Source organism: Gouania willdenowi, chromosome 8, assembly GCF_900634775.1.
Source record: "Gouania willdenowi chromosome 8, fGouWil2.1, whole genome shotgun sequence".
Taxonomy (NCBI): Eukaryota; Metazoa; Chordata; class Actinopteri; order Blenniiformes; family Gobiesocidae; genus Gouania; species Gouania willdenowi.
Genome location: NC_041051.1, coordinates 34520498 through 34547818, shown reverse-complemented (window position 1 = coordinate 34547818; position 27321 = coordinate 34520498). Strand labels below are relative to the sequence as shown.

General features: G+C 38.3%; 2 protein-coding genes across 6 annotated transcripts; one reads left to right on the top strand and one right to left on the bottom strand.

Moving 5' to 3' along the window:
* On the bottom strand, positions 1–19607 carry jmjd6 (jumonji domain containing 6, arginine demethylase and lysine hydroxylase). 2 transcript variants are annotated; one of them, XM_028456305.1, is made up of 6 exons: positions 19295–19607; positions 8880–9268; positions 5777–6063; positions 5428–5563; positions 5215–5347; positions 1–203 (listed from the first exon to the last, which is right to left on the bottom strand). In XM_028456305.1, the coding sequence occupies exons 1-6, from the start codon at positions 19421–19423 to the stop codon at positions 84–86; spliced, it is 1194 nt and encodes a 397-aa protein (XP_028312106.1). In that variant the 5' UTR covers positions 19424–19607; the 3' UTR covers positions 1–83. The 2 variants fall into 2 exon arrangements, 1 of the variants encoding a protein (XP_028312106.1); XR_003674705.1 differs by lacking the exon at positions 1–203 and adding an exon at positions 3104–3369 and having other exon boundaries at positions 4740–5347; positions 19295–19606.
* mettl23 (methyltransferase 23, arginine) lies at positions 19422–26498 on the top strand. 4 transcript variants are annotated; one of them, XM_028456309.1, is made up of 6 exons: positions 19422–19772; positions 24164–24258; positions 24337–24441; positions 24551–24788; positions 25808–25892; positions 25966–26498. In XM_028456309.1, the coding sequence occupies exons 1-6, from the start codon at positions 19748–19750 to the stop codon at positions 26117–26119; spliced, it is 702 nt and encodes a 233-aa protein (XP_028312110.1). In that variant the 5' UTR covers positions 19422–19747; the 3' UTR covers positions 26120–26498. The 4 variants fall into 4 exon arrangements, with proteins under 4 accessions (XP_028312110.1, XP_028312112.1, XP_028312109.1 ...); XM_028456311.1 differs by having other exon boundaries at positions 24334–24441; positions 25859–25892; XM_028456308.1 differs by having other exon boundaries at positions 24334–24441.
* Positions 26499–27321: the final 823 nt, after the last annotated feature.

Below are 27321 nucleotides of genomic sequence, written 5' to 3'. Positions count from 1 at the left end.
TTGTTTATCAGAGTGTGTAGTTCAAAGCGCGCTGCGTTCAGGTGAGCTGGGACGTCACAGTGTTGAAGGCAGCATGTGTGACATCATCGGGAGGAGCTCCTCTCTTTGCTCACGCAATCGTCATTGCAACTCAGCTCACCGTTACTCACCGCCGTCCTCCTCTTCTTCCTCCTCTGGGACACGCCCTCGCCCTCAGAGTCAGCCTGCAGGGTCAGAGGTCACAGGGTCAACCTCCATGCTACCAGTGGATCATTAACAGGAACACATGGTGGAGGAATTCTGCTACATGCTAATGTAGCATTAGCTGCTCATCACTGAACGTTTATTAACCGTTAAAGCTAACAGTTGCTAACTGAGGAGACTCACACAGGGCTTTTCCACTAAGAGTACTGAGTTTTTGTTCAGAGCCATAGTTGGAGCTAGAGCTACTTCAGAGCTACTCCTGTTTAGCTGAAGAACCGGTTTGGTTTTCCACCGCAGCAGCGCCATGTTAGAGCCACGTCAGTACGTCACTGATTACGTAGCAGTTTACCCATGAGCACTTGTGCTATTAATGAAGCCCATGTTTTGACTGTTGACATGGTATAAATATATCCTACCATATGTAAATATTCAGCTGAACAACTTTAACGTCTTCATCAGAGTCACAGGAATCTGACATTAGGGCGACCGTGGCTCAGGTGGTAGAGGGTCGTCTTCTGATCAAGAGGTTGGGAGTTCGATCCCAGTACCTGACTATGTGTCGAAGTGTCCTTGGGCAAGACACTGAACCCTAAGTTGCTCCCAGTGGTCGACTAGTGCCTTGCATGTCAGTCCTGTCCCACTGGTGTGTGAATGTGAGAGTGATTGGGTGAATGAGCTGATATGTAAAGACTGTTTCCGTGGTGATAAAACTCTATATAAATCATGTCCATTTAACATTTAGTGAACACAGGTAATTATCAAAGACCTTTTATTGTTTAACAATGACTGTGTTACTGTTAGCCTTTGCTAAGCTACTTAGCTTCTACTACACCTGCATAAGTACAGCAGATAAAGACAATAAGTTGATTTTGATATGTTTGTTTCTCATTATAGATGCTCTTAATGCTGACTGTGCACATCTGTGATCACACTGTTGTGACTCAATACGACCAGAATCAGAACAAGTTTGTGTTAAACTAACGTTTCCTGGAGCCTCATTTATCAACGCTGTGTACGTACTACATAAAACGTACGTCACATATAAACAAAGTTTGGGATTTATTTAAAAAACCCTGGTGAAATAATGTTTCCAGCTCCACTGTAGCTCTGACTCTGCCATACGCACACAAAACAGAAAACTCCGCCCCCAACAGGAGAAGGATGAAAAGCTCTGTGAAGTTTATAGAATTTGTGTGAAATAATCGAACATTTCACAACATATTATTTGAAGGATACATTTGCAAAAATGGAGGAAAAAATGATAAAAAATGATACTGACGGCCACAGGGAGTGAGTGACGTGTGCACACCTACAAATACAGTTTTATATTATTATTAATAATAATAGTAATTAAAATCACATGATCATCGCCAAAAACTGCCGATCAATAGGCTGCTACACATGCAGCTGTTATAAAAAGTAACACTGTAATGTGTAAAAACACACAGTGGCTGATCTTATGCTGGAGGACAAAGAGCACGAGATACACCAGAGGGAGAGGATCTTCAAAGACCAGAGAGACCTATAGACCCCCCCCCCCACTTTTATGTGTGATTGTTTATTTTTCACCTGTCACAGTCTGATGACGCAACGTAATGTTCTATCATTAGTAATGTTCACTGTCACCACGTTACGCTCTGATGAGTGTGTCCACCTCAACTCTTACTACCTCCCCCTCACACTGAGTGAAATTTGTTTTATTGGCTAGTTTTCCCCTCGTTCCACCATGACATTTGTATTAGTGAATATTAATTTAGTGGGCACCAAATGGGCGGAGCAAGATGTTTCTTCACGTGAGACCAACCTTTGAGTTGATAGTGATTTATAAACAGAAACAGGCGTGGGACGTACGTGCGCCCTTGTTTATAAAATGTTTATAAATATAAATAAATTTATAAATACTTCCTTAAGTGTTAAGCTTAAGTGTTCTTACCTAGGCACACTTTTATAAATGATGTCATTCATTCATTCATCTGCGTTTGGACCAAAGGGATGTTGTATTTAAATAAACATGTTTGTGTGTCATCATCAACTTATTAATAATTAATGACACCTTATTGATCCACATTTGTTTTATATCTATTGCTGCTGTTTGATTTGTTTCAATAAATACTGATTTAAGGAAACAATTACATTCTATTAAAATGTTCTACTTATTCGGTGAGTATTGTATGAACTTTTCAATTCTATAAATGCATCAAAATAAACAAAAACCTAATAGTGTGTGTTACAGCAGGTTATGTTTCTATCTCATAAAAAGTGGATGTAAAGAGTAATTAAATTATATGAATAAAATAAAATACACGTGTTTACAAGTTGTTGTTTTTTTTTTCTTGTCTGCACATGATGTCAAAGGTCAACACTACAAGTGCAATCATTATGAGACAACAATGCATGTTTTGTGTTTGCAATAAAATAAATTGATTTATTTTATTGCTTAATTGTGACCATCACCAGCCCTCCCTAAGGAAGGGTAAGAAATATTTTATTATAGGGAGGATATAAAAAGGGAGAGCAGTGTTACACCTAAGTGGAGAGGGAGGGGAAAGGGAGCAGGGAGTTGAGACTCAAGGTAGGAAATAGAAAGGGTGGGAAGAATTGATTACTTTACAGTGAGGGTGAGATGTGAAGTTGTAGAATATATTGTGCTTATTATGTTGTGTAATCCAGCCAGTATAGTGACAAGTGTGAAGCTTAGCTATAATGGTGGTGGCTGTGAACAGGGGGACTGAGTGAGTGGTAGTACCTAAAGCAGGTATTTGGGATTAACGTGTCTAAGGTTAAGCCCAGTATGAGTTTTATCCCACATCCCAAGACGTGCCAGTGCATCGTAGACCGGTATATGTGCAAAAAACCGCTACCGCAAACCCAGGAACTGCCCCAGGCCAGCAGAAAAGTAGGTATTAAACAATGAGCAAAATCCTTGTAGAATACAAAATAAATAACTTTATTTACACAAAGTAAAAATAGATTTACAAACCAACTCATTATATATTAACATTAACTTAAAAAATAATTGTAGGTTTTCTATTAGAAAGGACCAAAGTCTGCTTTTATCTGCTCCAGAACCAACACCAGTTCAACCAGTGCTGAGGAGTTCATCATGAGATGAAGGTTATGGACCATGGACGTAGTCCTGGTCCATGAACCATGTTCCTGATGCATTAACATCTTCCTCCTTTTGTCCTGCATAGAAGGATTAAAAATGATATTTGAATGTATTTATTTCAGCAGTCTCCACAATAAGAAAATACACAGACATGAACATGTGTTGTTTTTTTTTAACTCATTTTTATATTTTTTTCGTTTGGTGTTTTTTTCTGTAATGTACAGTGCCTGTCGGAAGTATGCATTCATGTGGGATATAAGTATTCAGTTTTATGTATTTTTAGTCATTTTCACATTTTTTGTCATCGTTTAGTGTGTGTGTGTGTTAGGGATGTAACGATTCACTCAACTCCCGATACGATTCACGATACTGGGTTCACGATACGATTCTCTTACGATTTATTTTACAAAATGGGACTGTAGACAAATTTTTTTTTTTTGGGAAAAAAACTAGAAAATGCTGTATTATTTTCCTTTTATTTTTCATTGTCAAAAGAATTCCTTGATAAACTATTCAAAACAATGCAATTTAACTAAAAATAAATCTTGAATGAAATAAATAAAGGAATAATACAAATGAAAATGAAGCCTATTAATTTAAATTCTGGTTCTATAATAAACAATGCAAAACATATTTAAGAGTAGAAGGCAGCCAGAAAGAAAGTATTAGCAGACTCCGCCCGCCGCCTACACTTGTGGCTGGTTAAAAAAAGTACTGCAATTCAATTTTCAGAAAATCGATATCAACCGAATCAATTTTTAACTGCCTTACGATTAATCGTTACATCCCTAGTGTGTGTGTCTAACTTTCACTAAACGTATCTATTGTCAGTAGTTAGGTGTAGTAACAGGTGTGTCGCGAGTGAAGCTGCAGTAATCATCAGGTGACCTTCACTATGTAACACCGTTTACTGATCTGACTCAACACTACAGTCACTACCACCCAATGGATGGGTGTCGTTACACAGACTGTAACCGGACTAAGTGGTGGTCCACACTACTGACTGCACACACACAATAGTTTCATTTATTCATAAACAAATATAAATTAAAGTAAATGGTGTATAATAATATTTCAGGATGAACCAACAGATAATATTGATCATGTTGATGTTTGCATAGAATAAATAAATATAACTATTTGTTCTGAGATGAAGATGAGCTGAGCTACAGATGAACCTTTAAATCTAACTGTGAAATGATCAGAAACGTTGTTATCACATTAATATTATTACATAATCATTGTGTAACAATAAGATAAGTTCTGAATACAGATCAATGATATATTACTGCTGCTTTCAGGAATATTAAAGTGTTATGTTTCCTAGCTAACCAGCGGCTAACTGGCTAGCCTGTACCACGTTAGACGTAACGTTAATATTGATGAGGGAATATTGTAGCAAGTTAATATTGGTAATAGTTTAATAACAGGGTGAAATAAAACTTACCATTAGTAACAGTTCTACAGGACCAGCTCCTCAATGGCTGTAGTTCTGTTTGGTCCGTGGGGCTCCGCCCACTTTCCCTGAATCTCTTCAGACATCCACAGAACCAGGAAACAATGTTCTCGTCCTCTGACCACTGCTCTGTCTTCTTTCACTCACTTTTAAATGTTTTTTTGTCAGATTTGCACTAACGTGACCATATGCTCACCAGTTTAAAAAAATGGCTGCTTTTTGTTTTCAACCAGCGTAGCTCTGGTTTCTGGCTCCAAGAGCTGGAGCTATGTTGGTGGAAACAGAATGGCTTGGAGCCAAAACATGCGCTAGCTCCAAGTTAGCTCCAGCTCGGTGGAAAAATGATATCAGAGTCCAGCACATACACTAGTGTCATCGAGTGTGTGATATAGGTCTATGGGAGATCATTCATTAATACACACATTTATCACAGCCGTTTGTTTGTGTGTGTGTGTGTGTGTCTTACGTCAGAGTCAGACCCTGATGATGATGATGACGATGAAGAGTCACTGGAGCTGTCTGAGGCGATCCCTGTGGATTCCTGTAGATCTACTTTATCTGCCAACGCCGCCATGTCAGGACACTCTGTCTTTAACACCCTGACACACACACAGGTTAAACAGGGGGTGTGTGTGTGTGTGTGTGTGTGTGTGTGTGTGTGTGTGTGTGTGAGACTCACCTGTACCACTTTCTGGACAGTTTGGGTCGACCTCTGACTGTTTTGTGCCAAACAATGGGAAAGTTTGTGATACTGGCAAAGTTCTGAGTTACAGCGATGGTTGTGTCTAGATTTAACACAACATGCCACCAACCACCTATGCACACACACACACGCACACACACACACACACACACCTAGTAAAACTCACATGTACTGTCCAGTATCAGGGATTTATTTACATTATTATTATTTATGATAAAAAGTTACTGAATCATTTCAGATCAAATGGTTCTCAATGAATCAAAGAATCACCAACAGCCAATCGTACACAGCTATATGGTTTATACTGGTGTGTGTGTGTTCTAACCTGGTACAAACACAGTCTCTCCTGGTTGCTGTAGTATCTGCAGAGGTCTGTACTGGGGGGGCCAGGCGTCGCTCTGTGTGCGGGGGTAGATGACTGTGAACCATGTGATGGCCTCGTCTTGCTGGGCCCCGCCCTCCTCCCTCCTCACTTTGATCAGCTCACGGGGGGTGTTGGTGGGGAACAAACACCAGCGCTTGTGTCCGTGGACCAGAGAGTTCCAGGCACTGGTTCCCAGTGGGTCAATGTGGATCCCAGTGCCAGAGCGGGCCGGACCCATCACAAACCACCTGAGAACCCCACAAACACTGTTTACACTTCAGAGGAAACAAATAGAAATAAAGAATGTGTGACGTGCTGTGTGTTTGTTTTCTATATACTTTGGTAACTCATGATCAGCGTGGGGTTAATACGTAGAGATTAATCAATACCAATCAGTATCTAGATTCAAATGTGGATGATGCGAGTGTATCGATTCATTCAGTGGCATCGTTTCAGTCCATGGTTCCATCCATCCATTTTCTGCCTCTTCCTGTTTTCAGGGTCGTGGGGTGATTTTTTTCATACATGTTGTATCCTGTTTTTCTGAGGCACATTGAACGCACCATCACGAGCTTTGTGTTTTGTTTTGAACACGGACTGAAGCATAAAGCACGTTGGTACCACTACAAAGTTATAAAAACACAGAGGTCAGCTAGAGCAGCAGCTATAGATGAATACTGTAAATCACACGTAGAAAGATGGTAAACATGACCAGATAAAGAATGCCATGCTGATATACATCTTATAGACATTAAATATGACTCAGTGAGGGTCTGTTTACAGCAAATGTGACTGTTAAATAATAGTTTTCATTTTTATTTGCACTAACAGTTGTAAAGACCTAATAGTGAAAGGTTGTTAATATTATAAATGTTAATGCTACTGTATTAGCCTAATATCTGCTGAACAGTTCATATTAGTATCTTTGGCAGACAGGAATATAGACATAATTATTGAAAGGGTCACTTTAAGTCACTCATTGAGAGTGATGATGTCACTGTTTAAGTTGTGACAGTGTTATAAACAGGTTCTAAATGTGAGGAACCACTTCCTGATGTTGAATCTGGTTCTAAATGCCAACCCTACTGGTGAAAATGCATTTTTAAAGAGAAGTGATGCATAGTACTAGTAGAGATTAGAAGCAAAATGCTGATGATTTATCACAAAAATGGATTACGTTGGCAGCACTATTGGAAGTCATCAACGAAAGGAGCCAAACTCTCTCAGATGTATTCTACCGTGGAACTTTAAGAAGACTGGATAGTTTGTTTCACAGGAAATGGCCACACTATTGGATTATTGATTGAATTGACCAGGAACAGTTGGGATGGCAGTCATGTTATGGCTCGCCCGTCTCAAAACACCTTCTCTATTCTTGTTCCTGAATGAACAGCTAGTCGTTTTTGTTCTCTCCAAACTCTTCAAGGATGGAATGTTAATACGACGCTCTGACCTTCCCTCAATTTCCATGTACACCTGGACCCAGCTCTGTTAACAAACTCGTGAGGTCCCATGTCAGCAGCAGAGTCTCAACACTTTCACTCCTCCTACATCACTACATATCCCGTCTTTGTCACCGTCTCCTCTGGGTCCACCCCTCCTCCCTCCCAGCGGTTGGCAGTAGGAGGCGCATCATAACTAGGGTTGGGCATTGTTTGGATTTTAACGATTCTGATTCTTTGAGTTGTTCAACAGGTCACAGATTTCACAAGATAATTATTTATTTTGAAAAAGCCTTTACACAGGCTATATTTATTAATTAATTAAGTTGATATAGTTTAATTTGGTTGCTGTACTGTAACTAAGGCATTCAAATACAAAGGTCCTCAACTGTAACTGTAAAAGTTGTCATCAGTGTAAAAAACATAGAGCTACAGGTAGATGTGAAACTAAATAAAACAAATCATGTGACAAATCAATCTGACGCGCTGGTGACGACATAATCCAAGATGGCGGCGGCCCGGACTACAGCAACACTATGTAATAAAAGCCTTAAAAAACATGGATATAATGAAAAGAGTGGATGGACAGAGACATAAACATGTAGACTTTCACACAGACTTATTAAACACACACAGACATCGTTAAACACAGTAAACAGACAGGCTTCACAGCTGGCACTAGGACCCAGAGGTGGAGTAAATGCATCCCCGTTCTGCATGTACAGACTGTAATATCACCAGTTTATCATTTGACCTGTTGTTAGAGCTGCTGTCTTTTTATTACTGATGATTGTTTTAATGAGGTTTACTGGACTTTTTACTGGTGATTAGTTCATATCTCCTTCTGCTCTGCTGTCCAAACTGACACCGTAGAGAGACAGACAAACAGACAGACAGACAGAGACAGAGACAGACAGAGACAGACAGACAGACACAGAGAGAGACAGACACAGAAAGAGAGAGAGACAAACAGACACAGAGAGAAACAGACACAGAGAGAAACAGACAGACAGAGACAAACGGAACCGGTTATCAGTGCCCAACCCTAATCATAAGGTCAGTGCCACCCTGTGTCTGTGCCATCCTAAAGATCCATTCCCTGTGCTAACATGCTGTTGTATTGAATTGTATGTTGTATTTGTTGGTTTTTGTCGGAATGTTGCTGAAGAGTTTTGTTTTTTATTGATCCCAAACTCCGCCCATTTCTAAAAGGGCCTTGTTTGGTTTTTGCCTTTTTTACCTTTTCTTTTTAGCCATTGTTTCATATTTCTCCTCTATGAAATGGAGCGCTGCTCTAGTGGTTCCTCCCCAGTACTCCCGTACCCCTCCCCCATGTGATATGTTATTGTCTTTCATGTTTCGTGATAAATCTTCTAGTACAATACCGAACTGCAGCTACTTATTTACTATTTAAATTTTTGGTATAATTTATTTGCATTAATCATACAAAATTGCATCATATTTCATTAAATAGCCATCAAATCAAAATTCCTTTATTAATCCCAGGGGGATATGGTATCGCTAATGTATTAAATCATCAGTGATGGAGAATCACATGCTTAGCGTTGGGTGATGTCAGTAGAACTTTATTTATATTATTCATTGCTATTACTGATGATCACCTGTACGGGGGGCGGCGTTTCTCTCCAGCAAACTGGAACAGGTCGTCTCTGAAGAACACGGGGACCTGGTAGTCCTCCAGCAGCTTGCGGCGCTTAGCATGTTCTCCATAGCTGCTGTCAAAGATGTATAGCGGGCTGTCGTCCTTGGTGGACTCCAGGTAGTCCACGTAGTACTTCATCTTCATCTTTACTGAGTAGCCGTCGTTGTCCTCTCCACACTTGAACTTCTGGTTACGGTATTTGCGTTTGAGGCGCTCCAGGGTCCACTTGTCGGTAGCGGCCCAGTCATCCTGGCAACCCTGCAGAACCACGGGCTGGTACGGACGCTCAAAGCGCCGGATGAACTCGTCTGGGCTGAGCTGACGGGCGTCCACACGCTCCACATTATCCTGAAAACACACACACAACTATCAGAGGACTGATAAACATTACATGGTCGACAAGAATACAATACTATATTTCATCTCTCCTTCTGCAGAGCGCCAGTTGCTCATTAGCAATGCACCTGTGAGTCGTGGGTGGAGGCGGTGCTACTGCTCTGCACCCTCCCCCCCACAAGCCACATCTCAAAATAAAATAAACAAGTTAATAACAAGGTTAGCATATTTTACAAGTCAAAGCAAACTGGTCCCTGCCTCTGATGCTCTCTGCTGTTGTCCCCCTAGCACATAGGTGGGCAAACTATGGCCCGCGGGCCACATCCGGCCCGTTGGTCTTTTTAATCCGGCCCGCCGAAGCCAAAATAAACAATTAAAACACAAAATGAACCGTCTTGCTCCGTCATTTATCTCAACGCCCGTGGGAACCAAATGTTCTCCGCTTACGCCCGCCCTTTTCCAGCCAATCAACACGCAGAACACATGTAAACAAAGACGAACATTGGCAGAGAAAGCTGCACGTAACAATGATGCCTTCACGGCCATGGGAAACCACAACACTCGTTGAATAAACTACATTGGGTCTCAGTTCGTTACAATATCATAATTATGACTGTATTCATTTGACTTAGTCCTGTGTTGCCTGACATCCTACTGGGTACGGACAGAAAATGTAAGATGAGGAAAAAAGCAGAGATAGATTAGTCACCGACATAACACACCCACAAAGAAGAAGAAAAAGAAGCGGCAGAAGAACTTACTCATGGTAGAAGCGGAAACTTGGATAGCTGACCAGATAAACAGTTCAGAAAACATGGCACAGTCACTGTTATGACATCTCATGAATGAGACCATGTTACAGAGGCGGAGTCCTCCACGCCCCTCTGCGCTTGCCTTAGGACAGTTTCCCTCCCATTGCTATTATGATAGCTGTGTTCATCGCCATGACAACTGTTGTGATGGTGATGAGTATTATTTTATAGAGACGGTGTCAGTCCCCCGACCCATATTTCACAATGATTTTAACATAAAATCAAATAAAAGAGCTATCAATTATAAAAATCTGAAAAAAATTAAAATCTCAAATCTAGAAACACCAAAACATAAAAGCATTAGATGTGCTCTATTAAATATTAGATCACTGAGATCCAAATCTCTACTAGTAAATGACCTTATCTCAGAAAATAACTTTGATTTATTCTGTTTAACTGAAACATGGCTGTATCAAGATGAATATGTTAGTTTAAATGAAGCCACTCCTCCCAGTCATTTAAATACTCATATGCCACGAGACATAGGCCGTGGAGGTGGTGTAGCAGCTATTTATCATTCCTCTCTCCTAATCTATCCTAAACCAAAGGCCAGTTACACTTCCTTTGAAAGCCTGGTTCTAAATTTATCTCATACCAAATCAAAAACCTGCCAGCCAGTCTTATTTGTGATAATTTACCGTCCTCCAGGCCCTTATTCTGAATTTTTATCAGAATTCTCTGAGTTTATATCAAACTTAGTCCTCAGTTCTGATAAATACTGATAGTAGGAGATTTTAATATCCATGTGGACAAAGATAGTGATAGCCTGAGCTCAGCCTTTATGTCCCTAATAGACTCAGTTGGCTTTTTTCAAACTATTAATGAAGCTACTCATCGTTTAAATCATACTCTTGATCTTGTTCTAACATATGGCCTTGATATTAATGAACTAAAAGTCTACCCTGAAAATCCTCTGCTATCAGATCACTTTTTAATATCTTTTAACATTATCCTAGAGGATCTCGCACTGTGCAATAAAATAGTTAGGAGTAGAAATCTGTCCAATAGTGCTGTGGCTAAATTTAAAGAGGCCATTCCTGCTGCCTTAAACTCAGTGCACCATCCAATAAATAACTATGATATTAATTATAACCCCTCTCAACTGGATCTGCTTGTCGATAGCTCTGCTAGTCTACTAAAATCCACCTTGGACTCAATTGCCCCATTGAGGGAAAAAACTATTAAACGTCAGAGGAAAGCTCCGTGGTTTAGCTCTGAAACTCACACACTCAAACAAACAACCCGTAAATTAGAGAGAATGTGGCGCTCCAATAAAACAGAGGAGTCACGAATACTCTGGCAAGAAAGCCATAGTAAATACATGACAGCCTTACGACATAGTCCATCTACATACTACTCCTCACTAATTGAAGAAAATAAAAATAATCCGAGGTACCTTTTCAGCACTGTAGCCAGGCTAACACAAAGTCAGAGCTCTATTGAGCCCATGATTCCTCTAGCCCTCAGCTGTGAGGACTTTATGACATTTTTTAACCATAAAATTCATAAGATTAGAGATAAAATTAGCCACTCCCTGCCTTCACCTGGGCCTGCTGTACCATTAAATGTAAATAGACCTAACCTAAACTGTTTCACACATATAGGACTTCAGGAACTTAACTCTATTATTTCATCCTCTAAACCATCGACCTGCCTTTCAGATCCGATCCCAACTAAGCTGTTTAAAGAAGTTGTTCCCCTGGTCTGCCCATCTTTGTTGGAGACAATAAATATATCCCTATCAATAGGCTACGTGCCACAGTCCTTTAAAGTAGCTGTAATCAAACCCCTTCTCAAAAAACCTACTCTTGATTCCAGCACTTTAGCAAACTACAGGCCTATATCTAATCTTCCTTTTATTTCAAAGATTCTTGAGAAAGTTGTGGCGGCTCAGCTCTGTGACTTCCTTCAAAACAACAGCCTGTTCGAGGACTTCCAGTCAGGTTTTAGAGCTCAACACAGCACAGAGACTGCTTTAGTTAAAGTAACTAATGATCTACTCTGGGCTTCAGATGAAGGACGACTCTCAGTGCTGGTTTTATTAGATCTTAGTGCAGCTTTTGACACTATAGATCACTATATTCTACTAGAGAGATTAGAGGAATTACTTGGAATCACAGGGACTGCCCTAAACTGGTTTAAGTCCTACCTATCTGATAGGTACCAGTTTGTACACGTGAATAATAAGTCTTCTGTGTACACTAAAGTAAGCTACGGGGTTCCTCAGGGCTCTGTGCTAGGTCCAATCCTCTTCTGTATCTATATGATCCCCCTTGATAATGTTATGAGAAAATACTCTGTTAACTTTCACTGCTATGCTGATGATACCCAACTGTATGTATCAATGAAGCCAGGTGAGACAAATCAGCTATCTAAACTTGAGGCCTGTCTAAAGGACATTAGGGCCTGGATGGACCAAAATTTTCTTCTTCTCAACTCAGACAAGACTGAGGTCATTGTACTGGGCCCACGACACCTTAGAGAAACCTATGCTAGCCTAACTGCCCTAGATGGCATTACTCTGGCACAAAGCACAACTGTTAGAAACCTTGGTGTTCTATTTGATCAGGACTTATCCTTCAACTCTCACATAAAACAAACTTCAAGAACTGCCTTCTTTCATCTCCGTAACATTGCTAAAATCAGATCTATCCTGTCTCAGGGCGACGCCGAAAAGCTAGTCCATGCTTTTGTTACCTCTAGACTGGATTATTGTAATTCTCTTTTAGCAGGCTGCCTGAGCAAGTCGCTTAAGACACTTCAGCTGGTTCAAAATGCTGCAGCACGTGTACTGACTAAAACTAGGAGAAGAGATCACATTACTCCTGTATTAGCCTCTCTGCATTGGCTTCCCATAAAATATAGAATAGAATTCAAGATTCTTCTTCTCACTTATAAAGCCCTAAATGGACAGGCACCAGTCTATCTCAAGGAGCTTGTAGTGCCATACAATCCCCCCAGAACACTACGCTCTCAAAATGCTGGACTACTCGTTGTTCCATTCATCTCTAAAAGTAGTATAGGAGGAAGAGCTTTCAGTTATCAGGCCCCACTTCTCTGGAACCATCTACCAACCACGGTTCGGGGGGCAGACACCCTCTCTACCTTTAAGGTTAGGCTCAAAACATTCCTCTTTGGTAAAGCTTTTAGTTAGGAACCAGCTCATAGCTCATAATTAAGATGCAATAGGCATAGACTGCCGGGGGGTCTGGCATGCTCAGTTGGAGAGAGGTTGGAGAGGGCGTTAAGAGAGAGGTCATTTAGGTTAGAGAGGGACCGGAGAGGGTCCCATTCCTCTCTCAAACACTCCCTCTATGTCTGCTTCTTCCCTTGTGTGTTTGCTCCTGTACTCCTTCTAGGGCTGGGCGATATATCGAATATACTCGATATATCGCAGCTTGTAGTCTGCGCGGTGTTGAAAATGACCATACCGTTAAACTCGCGGACTTTTTTTTTTTTTTTTTTTAAATTTTGCACAGAACGTGCACTTTCTGTTGACAATTTTATGTTTGAGCCACTCACTGTTTAATAAATACAGTTATGTCAACTTTGACTTAGTTGTGATATCCCCTTTTTTGCATGAAAGTTTAAAATTGGCATATATTAATGCAGTATGATCAAGAATGTTTTAATGTAGACATATAGAATCATCATACTGGTGTGATTTTGTGAATCAAAGTGTTAATTCAAGGGTAATGCAAAATATCGAGATATATATCGTGTATCGTGACATGGCCTAAAAATATCGCGGTATTTATAAAAGGCCATATCGCCCAGCCCTATATATATATATATATATATATATATATATATATATATATATATATATATATTGTGTGTGTTATGTGAACTTTCAAGTCCCACCTGTGCCCATTGCCCCCCAAATAATTCTGACAAGTAACCAATAGGGAACAAGTAATATAATATTTCATAATAAATCAAAAACTAAATGAAACTCATTATCTGAATTTAAAAAAAAAACAAAAAACAAATGTAAAAAGTGCAGTAGAAAACCAAAAAAAAGAAAAGAAATGAATTCAGTAAAAGTATGAAATCAACTAACGGGGAATAAGTATCATCATGTTTCATAATGCAGGTATATTTCATAAATGAATCAAAACTGAAAAACTAAATGTAATTATTTACCTGCATAAAAAACAAATATTAAAGTACAGCAGTCCAAATATTCAGGAAACAACAACACTTTGTTTACAAACTGTGCCAAAAAGCTTAAGAAAACAAAAAAGTAAATAAATGTTTTAAATCAGATAATAAAAGTTTGTTTCTGGTTCCACTTCATATGCTGACGTAAATCACTATGTTTGCATTTTAGTTTCACGTGACATTTTGATCCCAGTCACAAATCTAATGTAGTCTTAATTAATGATCTTTTAATTTCTGATACATTTTAGGATTCTAAATTTGTCTAGTAATGATCTTTATTGTCAATGAAGAAAGGGTTTTTAAGAAGATTGGCATGAAATTGAAAATTTCAACCTGTCACGTCTCCATTCTCTACCACACATTGAGAAGCTCTGCTTTACTAACAGACCTGTCTCTCCTTAAATGTACAAACCTTTCTTTAGAATTGGGGATCAATTTGGATGAAAGTTGCAAATCTGTAACGCATATGGTTGATTTGTTATGAAATTTTATAAATTTGAACTTTAGACAAGAAGAAGAAGAATATATATATGCTTTGGATGCTGACCACGCCCGTCTGTCAATTTCTAAAAGTCCATGTGACCCCTGAGCCTTTAGTTTGCCCCCCCCTGCCCTAGCAGGAGATCCTTCTACCTGTCTACTGCCAGTCTGCTCTGGCTGCTGAGCAGTGACAAACCCAAACTGCTACTGACAGCATCAGTATGTCTGTAGTTCATCATGCTCTGATTGTTTGCATTGTTTGTTTGTTTATTTCAAGATTATGAGAGAGAATAGCGGCGTTACTGTATACGCCAAGCTATTGTTTGATCGTTTGTTTACTCTAAGCAGCACGTGTCAATGAATTTTCCATAGTTAATATGCACTGGATCAAACTAGGCTTTGCTGTCATGACAAGGACACACCAAACCTTGGGTTTAGACACTGTCTCCCCCTGAAATAGGAGTAAACAGTGAGTCTGATCCTTTTGGGGGAACAGGAGGCATTCTGATAACATTTCTATAGCAACCATGGTCACATATGTGTTTGACTGTTCTCCCTGATTGGGGTAAAGGGAACTGGGGTCAAAAGTGTGATATTATGTTAAATGGAGGAAAAAGATCCTGAGTGGCATCTAAGCAGTGTTTTGTCTATAGACCAGTAGAGACTAAATTCTATTTATTGTAAATGTGTTGGACTCAAACCTATGACATTATCTGTGTGCTTTCCCCAGAGGACAAACACTTCAGAATTGAAGGGAGCATCAGAACATAATGTACTGATCATTCATTCACTTCTCCTTGATCAAGTAAATAAACCTTTTCAACACAAGACATCTTGGACTCCTGTCTACTCTCTCCACTAACGTATGGGGCTGCATGATTAACATCTCTAACAGCACATAAATTAACAGTAATCGTGCATCTTGAATTAATTGTTTATATTTGTTTCTTATTGTTTATATAGTAATTGTATTTTGAAGCAACGAGATGGCTAAGTTTCATTCTGGAGTCGTTAGACTTCACTCAGCCAGAGCCGTGGCCAACCTGGAGACAGCGTTTTTTCCTGTTTCCCGATAGCAACCAAGCTAAACCAAGAAGACAAGGATATACAGGTCAATACGCTGTTATGCTCAATGGGGAAAGAGTTGGAACCTATCTTTAGCTCAGAGCTCTACACTAACTTTCTCAGTTGGTCACACCTTTTTTTGAGCAGTGGTGGGGGTAGTGTACAGCATATGCTGATGAATAGTTGACTAAACTAGCGTACCGTAGTTTGTATGAAGTAAAGATTGACAATGACTCAAGATATATTCGCTAAATGTTTTAATGTTTTAATGTCAATATTAAGTTTTTCTGCAACAAGCAGTTGCTGAAATAACAGGTCATTTATTTTATATCATTTTAAAAGAAAACGTTTTTTTTTTTTAAATAACAGCAAATCATAACAACAGGTTACATTTATTGTTTTTTTATTTTACAGAAATGCTGTACATGAATTAAGTTAACAGTAACATATAACATATGTGGCCACACCAAACTGTCATTGCCCGAGCCCGGTAGATCTGTGAAGCTAAGCAGGTCTGGGCCTGGTTAGTAGTTGGATGGAGATCACTGAGAATTCCAGGTGCCACAGTGGGGTGGCAGTCACCCCAGTGGTATCTGTCATTGTGCCCTTGGGCAAGGCACTTCACCTACATTGCCTAGTATGAACGTAGTGTGTGAGTGAGTGTTGGTGGTGGTCGGAGGGGCCGATGGTGCACTATAGCAGCCTCGCTTCCGTCAGTCTGCCCCAGGGCAGCTGTGGCTACAATAGTAGTTTACCACCACTAAGTGTGGAGTGAAAGAATAATGCCTTAATTCAGTAAAATGAATTCATGTTGGGTGTGGGATACATATGTATGTGTATATACGTATATATGCATATGTGTGTATCCATAAAATGAAGAGTCCGTCCTTAAGACTGCTCTACTGTAAAGTGTCTTTAGATACCATTGTATATGATTTGGTGCTATACAAATAAATGATTGATTGATTGATTGTCTATGATAAAGCGCTATATAAAATTGATGCATTATTATTATTATAACCAACTTATCATCTGCATTGTTTCACCCCATTAATTAAATTCAGAGAGTCCAGCTCTGATAGTGGGGTCTATGTATGGCTACAGTATGCTGTACATCCCCCCACCCATCCACCCCCGTTCAAAAAAAGGATGCGACCAGATTCTGTGCTGATGCGACCAAGTGAAAAAGTTAGTGTTGAGCCCTGTAATTGTACATTGTGCTCTACATACATATAGTGAAAGCCAGTTTTATTATTTTATTTTAAACTTATTGTTTTGCACAAATTTTATAACATTTAATCTTTTAGTGTGTGCATGGTCCACACAATTGCTCTGGCAATGTAAATCTGTTTTCTCACGCCAATAAAGCGGTTTTGGATTGAGAGAGAGAGAGTGTGCTCAGCCGCTCCGTCCAAAATAAGGTCACCCATACGCACTCGGATGCAACCAGATAAAATTTTCACTAGCACACACTGAAAATATACTCGCATATGTGACCAATTTGGTCGTAGTCTTGAGCCCTGAGTGGTGTGATTTGGCAGAGAACAAAACCTCTGGATGTGCTGTGTATGAACCACAGACATATGTCACAGACACGGCACCACAGTGGTAGAAATGCAAACTACAGACGGTTCTACGATCTCTGTGATTTGGGAGATCGTAGTCATGTTTTAATCCTTAATGATCTTATATCATCAGAGGTGTATTCCATAAAGCGGGTTATGTTCAAACTCTGAGTATCTCATTCCTAAACGCGAGGTATGTTATTCTCTGAGTATGTTACCATGGCAACATTGTCCGTGAACTAAACCTGGTCACTGGCAGGTTTTATCAAAGAAACCCTGGGTTTCTACCTGGCTTCGCCCACCTGAACACTTTAATAAACCTTAACACTTTTCTCTGAAACACATTAGTGACATCACAGACCACAGACGTGTTCACATCATTACTAATGTTATGCTGCTTTATGTTTTTTTTTGTAAAAATGCTAGTTTTCTTTCTAACATTGTAGATGTAGATCATTAAGTGAAAGTCACTGAGAGGTTGATCTACATTAAAACATCTACTGACATCTGTAGTAAAGTTCCGTGAATACAAACCTGTGGATAATATAAAGTTATCTAATAGATCGCGTATCTATTAAGGTATGATGGTGCAGTGAATTGTGACGCTGCTCTTGGAAGCGATGGGTCACGGGTTTGTGTCCCGCCTCATTTATGACATTTTTTAGGACGTCAAGGTGACTCTGGCGACAATATTATATTAAAAATCAATATAATTGATTCGATATCAAGCGGCAGTCACCGTCTTTATATCCAGTGTAACGGGAGGGCTCTCTATGCAGCCACATTTTATTCACATTATTCACCACTCGTCACGTCACTGAAGAAATAAAGTGATGAAGTGACCAAAAAGTGTGACTAATTACAGGTGATTTAATCCACTATCATCACTGAAGACTGAACACACCTTTAGAACAGGATCATATTCCTCAAACACCGGCTTATTTCACCATCAGGGTGAATAAATCACTCTATTCTATTTGGTTGTTATGGCAGCTCGAGTAAATCTCTGATCCATTGATGATGGGTTTTTATCGCGCGTGTGCACGTCAGTAACCCAAGGTTTACATACTCAGGGTTTATTAACCCACTTCATACCAGCTGTAATGAATCAGAAACTCAGAGTTTACCATGGAGGGTATGTTGACCCAGAGTTTATGGATAGACTCAGAGTTTGTTAAACCTCCTTTATGGAACACACCTCAGATCACACACACTTATTAAATCGTAAAATAAAAACAAGGCAGTGACTATTCGCACGTAGACATATTAACATACTGACATTCTACCCATACATAAAGCCTTGGGATGTAACGATTAATCGTAAGGCAGTTAAAAATCGATTCATAGGTATCACAATTGACATCGATACTTTGAAAATTGAATCGCAGTACTTTTTTTAAACAGCAGAGGGCGCTATATATTTATCTCTTCTCTTGTCCAGCAGAGTACGCCGCGGGCGGAATCTGCCACTACTTTCTTTCTGGCCTCATTTTACTTCTAAACATGTTCATAAATGATTCTTTACCCCTTTAGCACCAAAAGAATACTTGTAATATTACGCAAATATCTGTAATAGCCATGTTTTTCAATTAGCTCCGTCTGCTAGCATAGCATCTCTTCTTCACTGCAAGAATAGCTGCATGCCAACCGACCACTGGGTTACCAGTACTTCTGTTTGCTATTAATACGTAGATTCTAAACTACGTTACGGACAACAAATTCGTACATGTATCGCTTATTCAGCCATTTTGTGTCCATTCGGAATGGTCAAATTACTTCCGGTAACGTCATCGGCTAGCCACTCCGTAAATACAACGCTATACTATTAGTTTTTTTTTATTTACCATGACGTCACAGATATTTCTAACTTATAGGTTATGAATTAATATCCAGCTGAACCACCACTGAGCTCGGTCTCCAGTCCGCCCGCTACACCGGTGCTGGAGTCTTACCTGCACGCTGCTCGGACTGAGGTCAAAGTCCTGGTGGTAACCGAGCCGGGTCCAGTCCGAGGCCTCCCTCAGCTCCGGCCGGGCACTCCGTTTAGCTTCTTTAATTCTTTTCCTACTCTTATGGTTCATCTTTGTCTGCTACTGTTAGCACAGCCCGGCTCACAGTGACCGGAGCCAAACTGGTCTGGTTCCAGTTTGTTACTGGCTCGATAAATGAGCAGTTGGGGTCCAAGACGGTGCTAACCGTGAGCTAACGGCTAACACGCTGACTTCCGGCTCGTTGAGCTGATGATTGACAGTTACAATATCCGCCTCTCCAGTGCACATAGCTCGCTCATTGGCTGCTGCTGAAAGGACTACTGAGCGTTGATTGGTGCAGGCGTTGAAAGAGAATTCCCGCCGGATGTTGTCAATGGTTCTGCTCGTGACGTCACTGTTTGTGCCTCGTGTTGGATGTCCGGTGAAGCAGCTCCACATGGCAAGTGATCCTCTGCTTACTACGAGAACATTCTGTCCAGAACTGATACATAGACAAGGAAAACTAGACTAGACCACGAGACAATTGACCTAAATGAATCACATATTTTATTGATAATGTATATGTTATTAATAGTAGCTGTTGCACTTCCCTCCTTTCTCCTTTCATATTCACTAAGGTGTTAGGAGACTTCCTAAAGGAGTTAGGGAAAGGCCGTCACATTGTTTAGACAATCAGACGCACTTCCACTAGGTGACATAACATAATAATGAAATGAAATTAAATTGGGCTTTTTAATAATAATGTTGGTAATAAATCTCCGTGGCTTGTAATCGGAGGTTTGCCAGTTCAAATCTCACCCGGGCCATTACTGTGGGATGTTGAGTTAGTCCCTTAACATGGCTGCCCACTGCTCCTCAGCGATGGGTGAAATGCAGACAACAAATTTCATACATGTAATAATCAACATTAATATAAAATAAGTTTCATTTCTGCCAGATATAGGTCTACATAACATTGTAGACATACACATGTACAACCATACAAAGCATTCCAAGGTGAATGAAATATTGAACAGAACATAATGTGGATTAAAAATGTCTCACAAAATAAATAGTAGACAGTGTCTAGTGAAGTGAGTGGCACATTGTGATACTTTATTACATTCTTACAGTTACTACAGTATTTCACAATATTACTACTGATTAATGACAAGTACAGAGTCAATAGATAGGGAACCAGTACAGAAAAAAGGATAAATAAGATATCAATGTGAACATCTGAAATAGTAGGAATAAGTCGACTCTTTCTATTTAAAAATATTACCTGAGGTATAGACCTATAAAAACTATAATTGCAGTGAATTACAGACTCTTTCCAAAAAATTAGAATATCATGGAAAAGTTGTTTAATTTCTATAATTCCATACAAAAAGTTAAACTTTCATAGATTATAGATTCAAGGCCCACAATTTAAATGATTTCAAGTATTTATTTGTTTATTTTTACATAATTTGGGCCTATAGGTCATAAAACCCACAAAAATGGAATTAAAAAAATTAGAATACTGAAGAAATCAACATTTACTGGACTGTTGGTCAGTGGTCCATGGTCCTCTTTTCTGATGAACATAAAGTGTTCCTTTCATTCTGGAATCAAGATCTTAGGGTTTGGAGGAAGAACGTGTGAGGAACAGAACATTTCACCTTAAATCACATGACTGTGGATATTTCACACTGGACCTCAAACAGCTGGGGTTCTGTTCACATCTGTATATAAGTACCAATAGTAAGGTTAGTATGCCGTTAGCAGTCGGTCCAGACTAAAGTGTTTACAGTGATGCAGACTGTTTATGTATTAGCAGCATAAGGACATGGACAGAATAAACAGCTGGTAAAGTGACGAGTGAATTGTCCGTGGAAACATTACTACAGTATTGCTAAATAGTTACGACAGAGATGAGTGACATGTATGGAGTCAGTTGTGTTTCTGTTGAAGCTCAGTACGAGGTCGTTCAATCCCTCTGCAAACTCATCCTTTCTGGCGATACTCGATCCACTCGTTATCATTTGCTGCTAAAAGCCTTTTAAAGCTTAAAAATCCAGCCCGCAAACCTGGACACTACCGCTTCCTGGTCGCTGCAATACGTCGGTGATGTCATTACGCGCACCACATGTACGGGTCTGACTGGACACTGGACTGTCCATCTCTCTGTGCAGTCACTTTCGTATTTCGCTGTGGAGCAAAGGAAAGTGGAGGAGATCTTCTGACTTTATTTTGTGTATTGGGAGCAAAAACTCACTCAAACTTCTGTAAATATATTTTCTAGGGATGTAACGATTAATCGTAAGGCAGTTAAAAATCGATTCATAGGTATCAAGGTTGATATCGATTTTCTGAAAATTGAATCGCAGTACTATTTTATCTACAAGTGTAGGCGGTGGGCGGAGTCTGCTAATTCTTTCTTTCTGGCTGCCTTCTACTCTTAAACATGTTCATAAATGATTCATTACCCCTTTAGCACCAAAAGAATATCTGTAATATTACTTGAATATCTGTAAAAGTCACGTTTTTCTATTAGCTCTGTCTGCTAGCATAGCTTCTCTTCTTCACTGCAAGATATCTGCATGCCAACCGACCACTGTTACCAGCGCCCTCTGCTGGTCCAAACAAATATGACGTAAATCAGTGTAATCACGTTTTTTTTTTTTTAAAGTCCAATTGTTAAGGCACAAAATACATTTTCAGTTGCACTTTTAAAAAGAAAAAGAACTAATATGCAGTTTTGCATTGTTTATTATAGAACCAGAATTTAAATTAATAGGCTTCATTTTCATTTGTATTATTCCTTTATTTATTTCATTCAAGATTTATTTTTAGTTAAATTGCATTGTTTTGAATAGTTTATCAAGGGATTCTTTTGACAATGAAAAAGAAAAGGAAAATAGTACAATATTTTCTAGTTTTTTTTTCCAAAAAAAATTTTTTTTCTGCAGTCCCATTTTGTAAAATAAATCGTGAGAGAATCGTATCGTGAACCCAGTATTGTGAATCGAATCGTATTGGGAGTTGAGTGAATCGTTACATCCCTAATATTTTCAATGTTTAATTTCAACATACTTGTAAACAAATTCTTACACATCTCAGTTTACATGAACACAATGTTTATAAAGTAGATTTTTATAGTTAATGTATATGAAAGTCTACAAAAAGTAACATGAATATAATAACACATGATCATGTGATCAACACATGATAATTACTCATTTCATAAATCATACATATTTAACCTGTACATTGGTGGTTAAATGAATCTGTTCCCACACAATTAAAATCTGTATTTTCTTCCAGAAATAGTGTTTTTGTTGGTTTAGTTTCTTACCAGGGATTTAAAACTTAAGGTTAGTCACAGGTGGAGGAAAGTTGATGGTCTGTAGATGTTGTAGGAATGTGCTGAGTCATTGTACAACATGATTTATTTTAGCTTAATAAATTGTTATATCATGATTTTATTTATCATTAATAACCTCTGTAAAAAATAACTTTTTTTTAAAGCTGTAGGGAGCCATTGTATAAGAGTCAAAGGGCCACATTTGGCCCCAGAACCACAGGTTGGAGACCCTTGTCCTAAAAGCATATGTCCTTGTGAGGGCTTTGACATTTTAAAGGAAACTCACTGACTGTACGGTGTTATGCACCCGTCTAGGAGGTAAGTACATAACCATATTATGCCGGAAGTAATTTGTCCCCAGTCCCCAAATAAATGATTTAAACAACAGACATAATGTATATTGACAGTTTATAGTGTTCACCAATATGGTACAAAACAATAAAGCACAAAAACAGGATCACAACTAAGGACCAGTCTAACACTCACGTTTTCTAGAGATCCAGAGAAATCACTGACAGACAAAACAACGGCAGAGAAACTGAATAAAGTCATTATTCTAACCAAAGATCTCAGTCTTTGGATGCTGGGAACAACGCGGTGCTGCTGTCAGAGGTTCCTCCTGAAGTCATCTGCCTTTTATAGGTAGAGGATCAATCAGTGCAGCTTGTCTCCTCCAATCAGACAGCAACACCTGGAACACAAAGATCCACTCACAGCACTCACTCTGGAAAAATACAAGAGACAGACAAAGATCCACACGACGACAGAGCACTCACTCTCCTCCAAACAGAATACCAGATACAAACAGCTCTCATTACGGCCACAGTCGTAACAACGGACACAATAAAACGTAATAGAACACCAACTATAAACATAGACATTCATCCTATACGTCAGGAGGGAAAAACCTGTCTGACATTTATTGAAAATAACCTAACAATTAAAAAAAATAAAAAATAAAAAAAGATAGTCCAAAAGTAAATTCATACAGTGTAAGTTGTTCCATAGATATGATCAGAATCAGACTGTACAGAATGAAACATGAGGTGGTGACTTGTGACTGTGTGCCCTCAGCTAAACATCTGGATCAGATCAATGGTGGACACAGCGTCGTATGAGGTCGTGGGTGCATCAGCCTTTATGTTAATGTTGTGTTTTTAAAAGTCAATAAAAACTTCCATTACAAAAAAAAATGTAATAATATTAACAAAAACATCAACAATAACAATTGACCACCATTTAAATGTTATTGCTGCAATGAATTGTGGGTCATCATTATGTGGTCTCCTTTGGTAAAGGGTGTATCAGTGTTTCCTAGGCTACAGGAGGTTATTAAGCAGGGGTCCCCAATCCTGGTCCTCTAGAGCCCCATCCAGCATGCTTTAGATGTTTCCCTCTTCCAACACACCTGATTCAAATGATGACCTCATCATCAAGCTCTGCAGAATCCTGATGACCATCCTGGTCATTTCAATGTGTGTGTGTGTGTGTGTGTGTGTCAGGGGCTGTTATGGACGTGATGGACAGCAGACAAAACAGAACCTTGACTTTCACAGACAAAGATGGATCAGAGCGTCTGTCTGTGGTCGTCCCTCAGGTACGTGTGTGTGTGTGTGTGTGTGTGTGTGTGTCCTCTGCTACAGACAGTCTCTCTCTCTCTCTCTCATTGTAGCAGGGGGCGGAGCCTGACCTGGGGACCTTCCTGTGGCCCAGCTCTGTGGTTCTGTGTCAGTACGTTTGGACTCAGAGGAAGAAGATCAGAGGACTGTCAGTGCTGGAGGTGAACTCTGACCTCCAGCTTTGTTGTTCTTCTCACTACCTTCTCAACCTCTGCCATCAGCTCTGAGCTTTGAGCTTTAATCTGAAGGTGTTTTCCTCCATCCAATCAGCTTGGGGCTGGCGTGGCACTTCCTGGTGTGGTGGCGGCACTCTGCGGTGCCCATGTGACCCTGTCTGATGACTGTGATAGGCCGCTGTGCCTGCAGAGCTGCAGACGGAGCTGTGAAGCTAACCTCCTTCAGGGGGTGAAGGTGCTGGGTCTGAGGTGGGGGGCGGTGACCCCTGACCTCTGCTCACTCCCTCATATCGACATCATCATTGGCTCTGACGTCTTCTACCAGCCTGAAGGTCAGAGGTCATGGCAGCACATGTGTTACTGTGTGTATATAATGTATATATATATATATATATATAGATAATGTGTGTGTATATATATATATATAGATAATGTGTGTATATATATATATATATAGATAATGTGTGTGTGTATATATATATATATATATATAGAGATAATGTGTGTGTATATATATATATATATATATATAGAGATAATGTGTGTGTGTATATATATATATATAGATAATGTGTGTGTGTATATATATATATATATATAGATAATGTGTGTGTATATATATATATATAGATAATGTGTGTGTGTATATATATATATATATATAATGTGTATATATATATATATATAGATAATGTGTTTGTATATATATATAGATAATGTGTGTGTATATATATATATATATAGATAATGTGTTTGTATATATATATATAGATAATGTGTGTGTATATATATATATATAGATAATGTGTGTGTGTATATATATATATAGATAATGTGTGTGTGTATATATATATATAGATAATGTGTGTGTATATATATATATATAGATAATGTGTGTGTGTATATATATATATAGATAATGTGTGTGTGTATATATATATATATATATATATATATATATATATAGATAATGTGTGTGTGTGTGTATATATATATATAGATAATGTGTGTGTGTATATATATATATATAGATAATGTGTGTGTATATATATATATATAGATAATGTGTGTGTGTATATATATATATAGATAATGTGTGTGTGTATATATATATATATATATATATATATATATATATATAGATAATGTGTGTGTGTGTGTATATATATATATATAGATAATGTGTGTGTATATATATATATATATATAGATAATGTGTGTGTATATATATATATATAGATAATGTGTGTGTATATATATATATATAGATAATGTGTGTGTATATATATATATATAGATAATGTGTGTGTATATATATAGATAATGTGTGTGTATATAATGTGTGTAACAGACTTTGAGCCCCTCCTCCTCACCGTTTCCTTCCTGTTGAATAAAAACCCAGAGGCTCAGTTCTGGACGTCGTATCAGCTCAGGAGGTCAAACATTCTTCTTCTTCTTCTTCTTCATGTGTTTGTTACTCCATCATCATAAGTTCCTCCTCCTCCTCAGCCCTGATTGGTCGATGGTGGAGCTGCTGGTTCGGTGGAAGCTGAGCTGCCACTATGTTCCTCTGTGTGAGTTTGGATCTGAAGGATCTGACGTGGCTCAGTCGGACCTCCCTGGACGCCACAGCGTTCACATGATGGTCATCACTAAACTATGATGATGTCACTATGTGGGCGTGGTCAGCATTACCAAAGCCAGTCAATGAGGAACCAGAGCAGCGGGAAGTGGCTTAGGCTCCGCCCACTAAGACCTGGTCCCATTGAATCTGATCCACACCAGAACATGGAGTGGACCTTCAGGACATCAAGGCTATCGTAGCAAGTAGCAGTTAGCTAACGTTAAGGGCGATGACATCAGAGTCCACATGAGGACCATCAGCCAATCAGAGAAGACACAGATCAGCAGAGACTGGATCAGTTCCAGGACAGGTTGGAACATTTACAGCATGTATTGCAACTATTTAGTATAGTATATCTATAGTATAGTATATTTATAGTATATCTATAGTATAGTATATTTATAGTATATCTATAGTATAGTATATTTATAGTATATCTATAGTATAGTATATTTATAGTATATCTATAGTATAGTATATTTATAGTATATCTATAGTATAGTATATTTATAGTATATCTATAGTATAGTATATATAGTATAGTATATAGTATAGTATATTTATAGTATAGTATATTATAGTATATCTATAGTAGTATAGTATATTTATAGTATATCTATCGTATAGTATATTTATAGTAATCTATAGTATAGTATATTTATAGTATAGTATATCTATAGTATAGTTATATAGTATATCTATAGTTATAGTATATTTATAGTATATCTATAGTATAGTATATTATAGTATATCTAATATAGTATATTTATAGTATATCTATGTATAGTATATCTATCAGTCTAGTATATTTATAGTAATCTCTAGTAGTATATTTATAGTATAGTATATTTATAGTATATCTATAGTATAGTATATTTATAGTATATCTATAGTATAGTATATTTATAGTATATCTATAGTATAGTATATTTATAGTATATCTATAGTATAGTATATCTATAGTATAGTATATTTATAGTATATCTATAGTATAGTATATTTATAGTATATCTATAGTATAGTATATTTATAGTATATCTATAGTATAGTATATTTATAGTATATCTATAGTATAGTATATTTATTGTATATCTATAGTATAGTATTTATAGTATATCTATAGTATAGTATATTTATAGTATATCTATAGTATATTTATAGTATAGTATATCTATAGTATAGTATATTTATAGTATATCTATAGTATAGTATATTTATAGTATATCTATAGTATAGTATAT

Bases quoted from the DNA above. Each gene is read 5' to 3' on its own strand.
- jmjd6 (XM_028456305.1), bottom strand. From the start codon at position 19,423: ATGAACCATAAGAGTAGGAAAAGAATTAAAGAAGCTAAACGGAGTGCC. The intron at 6,064-8,879 runs GTGATCATCAGT...TGGGGTTCTCAG, and splicing joins AAACGCCGCCCCCCGTACAG to GTGGTTTGTGATGGGTCCGG. The intron at 5,348-5,427 runs GTGAGTCTCACA...TGTGTGTGTCAG, and splicing joins CTGTCCAGAAAGTGGTACAG to GGTGTTAAAGACAGAGTGTC.
- mettl23 (XM_028456308.1), top strand. From the start codon at position 19,748: ATGTCCGGTGAAGCAGCTCCACATG. The intron at 19,773-24,163 runs GCAAGTGATCCT...TGTGTGTGTCAG, and splicing joins CGGTGAAGCAGCTCCACATG to GGGCTGTTATGGACGTGATG. The intron at 25,893-25,965 runs GTCAAACATTCT...CCTCCTCCTCAG, and splicing joins ACGTCGTATCAGCTCAGGAG to CCCTGATTGGTCGATGGTGG.